Source organism: Pristiophorus japonicus, chromosome 7, assembly GCF_044704955.1.
Source record: "Pristiophorus japonicus isolate sPriJap1 chromosome 7, sPriJap1.hap1, whole genome shotgun sequence".
Classification (NCBI taxonomy): Eukaryota; Metazoa; Chordata; class Chondrichthyes; family Pristiophoridae; genus Pristiophorus; species Pristiophorus japonicus.
The window spans coordinates 167519889-167532862 of NC_091983.1; the positions used below are offsets into that span (position 1 = coordinate 167519889).

Consider the following 12974-nt stretch of genomic DNA (forward strand, 5'->3'; position numbering starts at 1 on the left):
TTTTCTGTTTTGACACTGCTTTTTGTCCACATCTACAATGAGCTGTTAATCTCATTTACCAAATGTATCATCTTAATATTAAAAGCCCAGACTTCTAATAAAAGACAAATTGGAAGAATACAAGTCCACAGTAGAGTATAAGGGACAGCGTTCTCACGCACTGACCTGGTTCTTCTCACTGACAGAACAGAAAGCACTCAGGAGGATTCTAATAATAGTCGCATGATTATAACGAGTAGCAGTGTGCAAGCATGTGTCACCCATCTGCAAAACAGAAACACTTCAACTCCAAGCCAGGCTAAATATAAAAGCAACAAAAATACTGAAGACAAGTAAGACTCCTTTTTAAAAAAATATATATATATGTATATATTCTTCTGAATATCAAAAAATATAAAAGAGCAAACCCTCACTTACACTGTTCTTAATGTCAGGTCTGGACCCGCCCAGCAGTAGCACACGAGAACTCTGGGAATGGCCATTCTGACAGGCCAAGTGGAGGGCTATGTTACCTGCCTTAGGAGAGACACAAGCGACAGGACTGAAAAGTTACTAAACAATGTAATCTTGTGCTAAAAAGATCAGTGTGTTTAATCGAGAAGATTTCATGCTGATTCCCTTTGTGTTGTTATTAATCTCAGCCAAGCAGTCGTTAGGTGGCACTTGGTGGAGGGCAGACACTTCTCTTCAGGGAAGGAGGGGGATCTGCACTGTACCCTAACCTGCTCCTGCACATTTCCCAACAGTTTATAAAGTGGAACAGACAGGACCCCGTAAACAGGTCAATTCACTTGAGGAAAGGAAGAAAAACATGTTTCTGTTTTCCACTACAATTATTCTCATATATATCATACTTTTAAAATGTTGATTTCAGAAAAGAAAGAGACTGCACACTGCCTTAAGAGCAGAACTGAAAAAACATACAAAACTGTACAGCTTCAGCAGCAGAGTGTTCAGAACATACAGAAAACAAAGACACATGGGAAGACATGGTATTAAAATGCTTCTCCAGTCCTTGGCGGTTTGCCAGATTATTACACACTTATCATAATCTAAATGGTGCAATTTTATAGGGGGTGCAGGAACAGATAGGCCTGGGGTGTACATACACAAATCTTTGAAGGTGAGAAGGCTGTAAAAAAAAGGTATATAGGATCCGTGGCTTTCTAAATAGAGGCATAGTACAAAAGCAAGGAAGTTATGCTAAATCTTTATAAAACATTGCTTCGGCCTCAGCTGGAGTACTGTGGCTAATTTTGGGCACCATACTTGAGGAAAAATGACAAGGCATTAGGGGAGGGTGCAGAGGAGGTTTACCAGAATGGTACCAGGGGCTTCAGTTATGTGGAGAAACTAGAGAAGATGGATTTTTCTCCTTAGCGCAAAGGTTAAGAGGAGACTTGATAGTAGTGTTCAAAATCATGAATGGTTTTGATAGAATAATTAAGGAGAAACTGTTTCCAGTGACAGAAGGGTCGGTAACCAGAGGACAGAGATTTAAGATAATTGGCAAAAGAACCAAAGGCGGCAAAAATAACTTTTTTTATGCAGTAAGTTGTTATGATCTGGAATCCACTGCCTGAAAGTTTGTTGGAAGCAGTTTCAACAATAACTTTCAAACAGGAATTCGATAAATACTTGAAGGGGAAAAATTTGCGGAGCTATGGGGAAAGAGTGGGGTAGTGGGACTAATTGGACAGCTCGTCGAAAGGTAGACAGGTTTTGGGAGGGAATTTCAGAGCTTAGATTAGAGCCAAGGCAGCTGAAAGGATGGACACCAACGGTGGAGCAATTAAAATCAGGGATGTGCAAGAGGCCAGAACTGAAGGAGCACAGAGATCTCGAGGGCTTGTCTGGCTGGAGGAGGTTACAGAGAAAGGGAGAGACGAGGCCAAGGATGAGGATTTTAAAATTGAGGTGTTGTCGGAACGGGAGCCAGTGTAGGTCAGTGAGCACAGGCGTAATGGGTTAACGACATTTGGAGACTCAACACTTCATAATTCACAAACAAGCTGAACTGTGCATCTATGAAAAATGTGGAAACCACCAAAGTCGTAGAGATACTGTCATTAAAGTTTTCTCGTAAATAAGTCCACTGATTAGAAAATTTCTGCTTCTTAGCAATTACTATTACAAGGTATTGGCCAGGAATTATACTGAAGGCACTCCCACCACAGTGCTGCTATGGAGAGAGTTCCAGGATTTTGACCCAGCGACAATGAAGGAACGGTGATTTATTTCCAAGTCAGGATGGTGTGTGTCTCGGAGGGGAAGTTGGAGGTGGTGGTGTTCCCATGTGCTGACTGCCCTTCTCCTTTTAGGTGGTAGAGGTCGCAGGTTTAATTCAACCATACATTGGGAAAATTTAATTGCAGGAATCATGAGACACTACAATTTAAACAGATAAATCTGGCCATCGCCATTTCATTGTTAAAAGGAGGCAAGTTTTAAAAAAATTACCCCCTGTAAAATGTCCAGGGGGTAATTTTGACTTTGGGCAATGGTGTAAAATGAGCGATATTGGATCAGCCACCTGTTACACATCTCTCCCAAGTCAAGTGGCTAATCTGCTATCGCCCAAAGTGTTCATATACAATCCATTACACAGATCAATGGACTCTTTAATTTAGAAAAATAAAAATGACCCAAAAAATACAATCCTTCTTTCTAACCTGGTTCTTTGCATGGACGTTTGCTCCTGCCTTGACCAAGAGTTTGACAGACTGACTGAATCCGTGCCAGCAGGCTTCATGCAGAGCAGTGTTACCATCCTGAGATGCAAACAAGATTCACAGAAAAGAATTTAGCAGAAGTGTCACTGAAGAGACACAGATCAATTTCAAAGTAACTTGCTGCAGACTGTGGTCAAACACATTTCACAGCTAAAGTGATCCTAATAATATTATTTTTTGAAGAATTACAGATGATTCCATGAAAGACAATATTTCAAAAAAATATTCGTTCTTGGTGACTGTATTGCTGCCAAGGCCGGCATTTATTGCTCATCTTTTGTTGCCCTGAGAGGTTGATGGTGAGTCACCTTCTCGATCGATTGCAGCCTGTGTGGTGAAGGTGCTGCCACAATGCTGGTAGGTAGGGTGTTCCAGGAGATTGACCCAGCGATGATGTAAGCATGGCATTTATGTGGCAGGTCCAGTTGAGTTTCTGATCAATTTGGACTCCCAGGATGTTGTTGGTGGGGGACTTTGTGATGGTGGTTCCATAGAATGTCATGGGGGAGGTGGTTAGGCTCTCTCTTGTTCGAGATGGTCATTCCAGTGTGTGTCATGTGAATATTACGTTATTTGAAAATAAATATTGTTTGTCAATTTTGTGGAAATGTGGGATTTTTTTGTACTTGATGTCAGCATCAAGTACTCCCAGCTCAGGCACAGCGTGGTCAGATGCAAAGTAAAACTCCCTCTGCTCTACTCAACTTCAGAATGTTATCATCCACTATATCACATGGCATATTCATTTCCCTCACTGACTACCATCATTATGCTCTTTCTGAGGGAGACTCAATTTTAGTAGATTATGTTTGGTGGATTATGTGCTATAAACTCACATTCAATGTAAGTTGGGTCCAGACTGGCCAATCTCATTTTACACAAAACCTCCACAGCTTCCAGATATAAAAAGAGGGTGAAAGTCATCTTGGACAAATTATGGAAAATTGGGAAGGGCGTAAAATAGGCTACCGATTCAATATCGCCCATTTTGTTCTATCGCCCAAAACATTTCACCCCGAAGAGTCAGGAAGACTTTCATCTCATCATTATGGGCTGGATTAAAATCCAGAAATGAAACATTACTGCTTGTTCAAGAAAGATGAGACTACCAACATTTACATATATTTTGTGATATGTATTCCTCACCTTGTCCTGCCGGTCTAGCGAACATCCCTCAAGAATGAGTGCTGAGATAACCTCAGTATTACCCACAACAGCTGCCCGATGCAGAGCTGTTTGATCACTCTGTCACAGAGAAGCAGAAAGGTAAAATAAGGAATAAATTAGCGTAAGAAAAAAGATCAGAGCTTGAATACTTACTTGATATTTATGAAATTGGATAAATCCTACTGTTGTGCCCAGACTATCTAACAGACAACCCTATAAAACTGTCCACCACATTATTTAATTTTCCTTTTGCTGTGATCTTATGGAAGCTTTTGTGTGCTGTTTACCTTTCATGAATTTCTATGAACATATTTGCTCCTCCAGACTCACAAGGAATCCTTCAAAAAATAAAAAAATTTAATTATTCTGGGCCTCTTCGGTCAATGCCTGCTGCCAGGTTGCACTGGTGGGCCAGGCACTGGGTACAGCTGCCAATTAAGATTGTGTCATGTTCCACATGACCTCATCGAATCCCGACACATAAATATTTATGAGGCTCCTGCTTGTCTGGGGTGGACGACCCTGACACTGCTGGAAACCCTGCAGTTAAAACGGCAGCGGATGCGAACCAGTCAGAATTCGTTAAATACCCGACCGCTATTTCACTTCCTGAGTACTCCATTCCTGCCATATGGGCAGGGCCTTAAGATTTACCATTGTCTCACATAAAATACTTCTTTGTTGTTAAATACGAAAATGTACAGCTGGGCATAAAGACCCAATCACCAGGAACCAAATCTTGTCAAATGGATTGATTTATTGTTACATTGATATTTAAAATGATCACAAAAGTCAGAGGGCTCCAGCAAGCACTGCAGATCAATTTCAAATGGCCAGGAGGAACAAAATTTACATTAATGCGAAAATACTCACAACAAAAATGAAATACATGGCCAAAAAAAAGACTTGCAGAGAACTATTCCACAGAACAATTGGAATTATATGATTTCAACCTCTACAGATTCAACAAAGGACCATTTCTTCTCTCTCTACTCCTCCACTGTCTGTAAATTGTCAGACTGCTTGTCTGACATCCAGTACTGGATGCGCAGAAATTTCCTCCAAATTGGAAAGATTGAAGTCATTGTATTTGGTCCCTGCCACAAACTCCATTCCCACAGCCACCAACTCCATCCCTCTTCCCTGGCAACTGTCTGAGGCTGAACCAGTTGGTTTGCAACCTTGGTGTAGTATTTGACCGTGAGATGAGCTACTGACCACCCTAATTTTCTTGGGGGTGCATGGCCTCTAAGGGGCTGCGCGGCTCAAAAAGCCGGTCCTGGGCTGCGTGGGACCGGCAGAGAGCTACGCAGCTTAAAGGGAATGTTGCCGACCACATATCCGCACCGTCACTAACACCCCCTATTTCTACCTCAGTAACATCGCCCGACTGATATAATAAGCAAAGGCTTTTGTACAATACATACATTGCTGAAAGTTATGCTGTATTTAAGAGAAATAATTGGCCCAGAATTTGCCGGAGCAAAGCATTGAATGGCATCTGCCATTAATTAGACTTGGCACTGCATATTTAGGTTTTTACATGGCAAGTTGCTGGAAATGCGAGCAGATAACTGGGCACCTGGGACCTGAGCGAACAGGGAAAGCAACTGTGTATCTCCTTAGCCAATCAGACTAAAGGATTAAGAAATTTACAACGCAAGGACTGAAGGAAGTGTTAATTAGGGTGGGTCAATTCAATGCCAAATCAGGTACAGAAGAAGAAATAAGGAGAGGGAAAAAGATTGGATTAAGAGGGGGAGAAAATAGAGACAGGAAGGAAAAGTAAAAAAAGTTTTTAAATTAGACATTTTTAAAGGGGGCGAAATTGCCCTTTTTTATAACTCCATTTGTGCTTCCGGGGCTGATAATGGGGTGCAATGATGTTATCACCCAGGGGAAGGGGTCGATAGTGTCTCCAGGAGGGAAATTGCTCCAGAGGTTTGGGGGGCATTGTGCCGTTAGCGCCGTGCCCTGGGCCGGTGCACGCATGGCGATGACGTAATCGGCATGTGCGCCGACCCTTTGCGCCCTGCGGGGGAAACTGCCCCGTGGACAGCGAGGATGGCACTGGCCGATGTCACCACCAGCTTCGCGGGTCACAAAACTGATGGACATCCATCGCCGGTGCTCCCCTCAAAGAGGAGGCCGTTTGTGCCGTGGGCCGCCATATTTTTCTGTCGGCCAACTCTTCTATCAGCCCAACAATGACTGCCCTTGCCTCGACCGGATTGCCATCCTGCAGCCCGGTACTCCGTTTTGGATGCCAGGCTGGCCCAGTCGAGGGCGCCTTGGTGGCTGCCAAAGGGACTATAGAGCATGCAGCGGCCCTCCCAATAGCTCCTCCAATAGGGCCCCAGACAGTTTACAGAGTTAAAGACCTGAATTATGGATTACTTATCTATACTTTGCGCTGGGTGATATATTTTCACATAATTCGAATTATATGCCCTAAACAATTGTGCTCCCAAAATCTTGAACAACAATTAATACCTGAGAAATGAAACTCCACACTTGTAATAGTTCATTTTTAGTGGCTGGGAGGTTGCTTGGCAGTAATTAACACTTATCATGTCGTTAAAAGGGTACTTGTGCTTGAAATGTCAAGACTTTACTTCCTGTGGCAAATTTAGTTTGTATCCACAGTGCAAATGAAGAAACTTTATACTATTCAATGGTGCTGTTTTTGCGAAGCTAACGGCAGAGCGACACATGCTGGACAGCAACTTTTGGGTATTGACATTTAACCGTGCCTGAAGTTGCTGTATCATTTACGCTTAAGCCTCACTGTTATTTTGGCCCAATATCTTCCCACAATTCTTGAAACTCTGCAGTTTGCAAAGCATATCTCATTTGATGTAAATGCTGGAGACACAGTAGATAACTTCATCTTGTCTGAAATAAACTAGCTTTCCCCCCACTCAATTATTTGCCATTTATTTTATTCCCTATTCAGCTTTGATTTTATTCCCTATACAGCTTTGAGTGGGATGGATGACATAAACTGATAGAAATGTGACTAAGCCTCATATTTCTGGCCTAAAGTCAATATTCTACCTGGTTGAAACAGGCTTCGCATTTATTGTCAGGCGGACAACTCCATCTTTTATATTTATGAGACAGTTTCACAAAAATATCAATGTACTTCATCCTTTAAAATTCAGCTGCCTGCTGAACTCCTGTTCCACACCATTACTTGCTCGTCCATTACTCCTGACCTACACTGGGTCCTTGACTCCCAACACATTAAATTTAAAATCTTCATCCTTGTCTTCAAATCGCTTTAACCTCCTCCAGCCCTACTTCCCCTCCTACACCCTTCTGGTTCTGGTCTTTTGTCCAAACCCCCGCTGCCCCCTCCCTTCGCTCTACCATTAGTGGCAAAGTCCTCAGCCACTCTCCGAAACTACCGCCTTAAACCCCTCCACCTCTCTACTTCTTTATCCACCATTAAAAACCTTCTCAAACCCCATCTTTCCAACCAAGCTGTGCCTCCAAATCTCTCCCTCCTTGGCTCAGTGTCAGTTCTCCTATATATTTGTGAAGTAACTTGAGACCCATTGGGCTAGACTTTCCACTTCACATCGCCCATGTATCGCCCAAAACGGCCCTTCATCGCCCATTTTGACTGAAAAGTGGAAAGTTAGGCTGGAATATCGCCGGAAAATTGTCCCCTCAACTTTTGGCTCACATCGCCGAGATGATCGCCTGCACATCGCCGGGTGCAGCTTTCGGCACATCGCCGGCCTGATCGCTTGCCGAGAACATCGCTGCAGAATAGTTGCTTTTCCCTGGCCTTCCTCACAGAACTCAGCCCTACGGACATCATTTTGAATGTCGGAAAGGAGGAGGCTGCTTTGTGAGTTATTTAAGGGTCTTTTCCAGATAGAGCCACTCAAATTTATACTTATATTTATAAATATAATTATATTTGCATTTATTTTTGTAGAAAGGGCAGTTTAGTAGTAGTAGGAAGGGCACTTATATCAACAGTGATAGTATTAGTGATAGTGATGGGGATTGTAGCTTCTCTACCATTACTTGTAACTGCTGACTGAAGCCTTTTACACTCGCAGGATGGACTTTATAAGCTTCCCTATGACCAGGGAGGCTCAGACTGGGAGGGCTTTGGGTTTCTCAAGAATAGCAAACTTCCCCAAGATGCAGGGAGTAATAGACTGCACGCACATTGCCCTGAAAACCCCTTTACAGAACCTGGAGATGTTTCGTAACCAAAAAGGATTCCACTCCTTGAATGTGCAGCTCGTTGTCGACCACAACCAAATTATCATGGCAGTAAATGCTACATTTCCAGGCAGCATCCATGATGCCCACATCCTGCGTGAGTGCGCTATCCCTGACCTGTTTGACAACCAGTCAGAAGGTCACGGTTGGATGCTGGGGGATAAAGGATATGGCCTTGCCAGCTGGCTGATGACCCCCCCCACCCCCTACGTAATCGCCAGACGGAAACCGAGAAGCGCTACAACGGAAGCCACATAGCTACACGCAATATCGTCGAAAAGACAATTGGGGTGCTGAAGTAGCGCTTCAGATGCCTGAACCACTCAGGAAGCAACCTACAATACCACCTTTACCAGGTCACTGAGTTTATTGTGGTGTGGTGTATGTTGCATAACCTAGCTATAAGGAGGACAACGATTGCCAGATGGGGCTTGATGAGAATTAAAATAAAACATTTTTATTACAATAACTACATTTCTTCAATACGTTAGAAGAATGCCCAAACACCCTCCAACCCACCCACCATCCCCCAACAGTGAAACAACAATAAACAGCAACAAACAATCTGAACAATATCAACTAAATAAAAACATTATTGTACCTCCTTCCTACCTGCGGCGACGTTTCCCTCCAGGTCCTGTTCCCCCACCCCCCCCCCCCCCCCCGTCCCCTAGCCCCACCTGCCCTTTTTAGTCCCAGGGTGGTACCGAGAGGACGCAGGCGTGTAGCGGGCAACGTCGAGACTTCCTGCCGTGGTGGGGGTGTTGGCATGATCACCCGTCGGGGGGGGGGGGGTGGATGTTGGAAGGGAAGGCGAAGCTGTGGAATCGCCTTCCGAGTCAGAAGGAAGTGCATTTGCCTGACTCGCTTGTGTGCTGGTGCTTGTGGTCTGCGGCATCACGGGTATGTTCGGGTGCAGCACCAGGTTCCACCAACAACACATGCTGCAAGGCATTGGTGGCGGTGGTCTGCGCACGCATCTCCACGAGCGTCTGCTGATACACCCGGGAGAGGTCCTCCATGAAGACCACAAACACCTGGAGAAGGTCGCGACTAATCGCGACAGTCTCCTCGCACAGTTAAGTCAAGCCCTCTATGTGATCGGCCAGGGTAGGCGAGTGCTCACCTCGCTGACCCGACCTCTGTGGGATCTGAGAGAGCACTAATGATCGCCTTGGCGTCGCCAGCTGCACTCCGCTTGGTCCCGCTGCCTCTTCATTCGAAGATGAACTCATGGCCGCCACAGGCCCCCCAATTGAGCCAGTTTCCTGCACCAATTCCTCCTCCATCTCGCTTGTCTCTTGCTTGGCCTCTTCTTCGTCCTCCTTACCACCCGTGTTAATGAGCACTTCCAGTGCTGGCACTGCTCTTGGTGGCTCCATTGGCGCCTCTGGTGCTGGCCGAACTGCAAAGCACAATTAGAACAGAAGTGTACACGTTAGTCTTTCACTGCGCTGGCATACGTATGAGATGCAGCACTACTACAATAAATGTGACCGAGAGACCTTACAGATTAATGCATCATTTGGTAGTATATATGGTAAGTACATCTATGTGGAATTCAGTGACCCAGAGAGCTTTGGAGGATGGATCAGTCGGAGACAAACAGAATGATAAGGGGCTGTATGGGGAGCAAACAGAGAAGGGGAATACTGACAGATGGCCTACACCTGCTCTTATGTACTTATGTTCTTATGTTGTCAATCTGAGAGTAGTACAGAGGCAGCATGCATAACATGACATCATTCATATTTTATAATTAAATTGCGTTACATTACTTTAACACTGCTTAAAACACTCACGTGGTGCATGTGTGGGCTCTATAAGACTACAGGTGGTGGCCGAGCGACTGTCGGTCCCTACAAGCACCGACGCTCTCTCCTCAATTGACGATAGCTCCTGGAGCTGAGCAGGGCTGCCTTCGGTGCACCTCTGCTCCCTCTCGTTGTTCAATAACTTCCTTTGCAAAAGTGACAAGAGCATGGCATGAGCTAAGATACTAAAATGGATAGTCAACAGTTTCCATAGTTATATGCTAATAGGGTTTTTATCTACAATTGATCTCCACTGAACTCGGCGATTACAATGACAGGAGCTAATGTCCCAAAGTCTCCCATGGCAGACAGTAAGCAAGGACAGCTCTTCCCCCAGTGTAAGAGAGAGCAGCATGACAGATTTAAAAAGGGCACAGGTTAATATAGCCCTGTCCGGATCTTAGCAGGGAATATATGTAGGAATAACAAGCTTAAATTCAATGCAGGAGCTTAATTTTAAAAACAATGTGCATCTTTAGAATAAAAAATCCTACTTACTCTTGCTGAAGCAACCAGGCTGTTCCATCGCTTCCTGCACTGGTCGGCGCCCCTCGCCTCATGTGACGCTGAGGAGACAACATCGGCAACCTCGCCCAATATGCCTTAGCACCCCGGGTTCATTGGGCCCACCGGGAGTGCACCTTTGTGATAAGGGCCTCGTCAGAAAACGGCTTCGCCCTCTTCCTCATCCCTTCCACATCATGTAAACTCTGATCAGAGTCAGACATATTACTGTTATTTCTATTATTTTGATCTCGATCTCTCTCTCGATCTCTCTCTCTCTCGATCTCGTGGATGACTCCTGACCTCCCGAAACACGCAAAATGCTGTCAACCGGAAAAAAATTTTTTAAATCGCATGCGCAGAAGGCCGTTGCTAGGGAAGCTTTAGTCTTCCACATCGCTGGCCGTTCGTTGGGCAAGTGTCACATCGCTAACCTTTTGCATCGCCCATTTGACATCGCTGGCCTATCGCCAAGTGCAAAATCGCCATCCAAAAAATGGGCGATGAGCCAGCGATCGGTAAGGCTGGGATATCGATCATCACTGGAACATCGCCCATTTTTTGGGCGATAGACAGCAAAGTGGAAAGTCTAGCCCTTTCTTTTTACATTGAAGGTGCTGCATAAAGGCAAATTGTTGTTTTTAGCCTGCCTCAGTTGTTAGCACAATTGCTTCCTGGTCAGAAGGCTGTAGGGTGAAGCATTACTCCAGGATTTGAGCACATAACCTAGGCTAATGCTCTAGTACTGAGCGGGTGCTGCATTGTCAGAGGTGCAATCTTGTAGATCACACATTCAACCAAGGTCTTGTCTGCCTTTTCAGCTAGACCTTAAAACTAAAATAGGAAGGCAGAGAAATGGCACTCGAATGAGAATTAAAATGGGCCAGAGAGCCTTTTCCAATCAAATTGATCTTATCTTCAAAAATCCTCCTGAAAGTATAGGAAGATTCATGAAATGGGATGCAAAGTATTAGCAATATGCTGCATGTATTTTCTTAACATTTGATTTAAAAGTGATAGTTTCTAGCAATAGGAATAAATTTTCATTTAACCAGCAAAGGGACAGATCAACAAGCTGAGGTCTAAAACATGTAGGGCTGGAATTTCGGGTTGTTTGCGATCCGGATTTTGACCCTCTGTGGTGAAAAATGGGGCGGTAAGGTCTTTTTCGTCCGGTCGTGATCCTCCGATCGGGTTTTGTGGCGGCGCTGGAAGAGTTGCATCGGGCATGCAGCCGCACTCGTTGTGACACGGCAATGGTTTCGACCCGTACACCCCGAAAGGTGCCCCGCGATGACTGCCAGGGAAAATACAGCGGTTCAGCCCTGCTGGTGGCGGTGAGTTGGATAAACTGCAAAAACGGTAAGTTCCAGTTTTTATTCTTTTATTTTTTTGTAGCAATTTATGTTGTAAGGGTGTCGGCAATGTTTTTTTGAATGTTTGTGTGAATTTTTTTTTCCCTCCCAAGGCCTCTCTTGGAGCACTACCGGCCCCGCACTTTAGCTGGTGAGGTTCCCATTTTTGGGCCGCTAAAGTCGTACAACACCTCTCTTTGCGCTTTGCCCCTGGCGCAGGGCTCAAATGACAAAAATTACTCCATTAAGCGCAAACGTTAATCGGGCGGTAAATTTCCTATCTTGCCTCCGTTTTTGCCCCGAAAACGGCAAAGCAGAAAATCCCGCCCGTAGACTTGAATAATTTGGTTCAGTAATGCAATAATGATGCGACAAGCAGGCCTCACAACAATTGGAAGAGAATGCATGGCAGATGTATTTGCAGAACATAAATTTCTAACCTTTTGATCTTTTAGTTCTTTTATAGCCTTCTTCCAAGAGCTTTTATCTCTTCCTTCTGTCTGTCACCATAGCAACAATATCCTTGATGACAGCCAAAATTCTGTATGGTGTGAATACTCATCAGCCAATAAGAAATAGGATTGGAGTGCCAATAAGGTTTTACGTGATTGGTTAGCAGAGGGAAAGCATTACTAACAGGGGTTATGTGTTCTACAGAATTGGATCTAATTGGTTCAAAATCACAGAAGTGCCAACTTAGGCCACTGGAGGTCATTCTTCGGCTAACTTTGATACCTTTGAATCAGTCAAAAGGAAATATTTCACAACTGTAGGAATGTCAAATATTGGTCTTCAATTCATCGCATCAATTTTAATGGTACTAGAACAGTAGATGCCATTGTAAAACTAACAGAATATGCAAAAACATTTGTATTCAAACACCATTTTTGAGGCTGTCTTCAAGAAGTCACATCCTGATTCAAAGGAGAAGGAGATGAAATTAGGCTAAGTGAGTCCTGAGCAAGGATTGACAAATGCAGGATGAACATGATGCTTAATACTCCTTCCTTGCATTGTGTCAGCTTGGCTCAGTTTGTAACATTCCCACCTCGAGTCATAAAGTTGTGGGTTTCTGCTCCACATCAGGTCCTCAGTGCATAATCTAGGTTGATGCTCCAGTAAGGGAATAACTCATTTTTGGTGAAGCTGTCCTTCAG

At 44.3% G+C, this 12974-nt stretch overlaps 1 protein-coding gene across 2 annotated transcripts in view; it reads right to left on the reverse strand.

Moving 5' to 3' along the window:
• ankrd6b (ankyrin repeat domain 6b) overlaps nt 1-12974 on the reverse strand; it is a 305190-nt gene that overhangs the window by 34909 nt on the left and 257307 nt on the right. For both annotated transcript variants that reach the window (XM_070885547.1, XM_070885549.1), the window contains exons 4-7: nt 3879-3977; nt 2673-2771; nt 418-516; nt 166-264 (exon numbers count right to left, since the gene is read on the reverse strand). In XM_070885547.1, coding sequence (XP_070741648.1) covers nt 166-264; nt 418-516; nt 2673-2771; nt 3879-3977 — 396 coding nt within the window. The remainder of the gene's footprint in view (nt 1-165; nt 265-417; nt 517-2672; nt 2772-3878; nt 3978-12974) is intronic.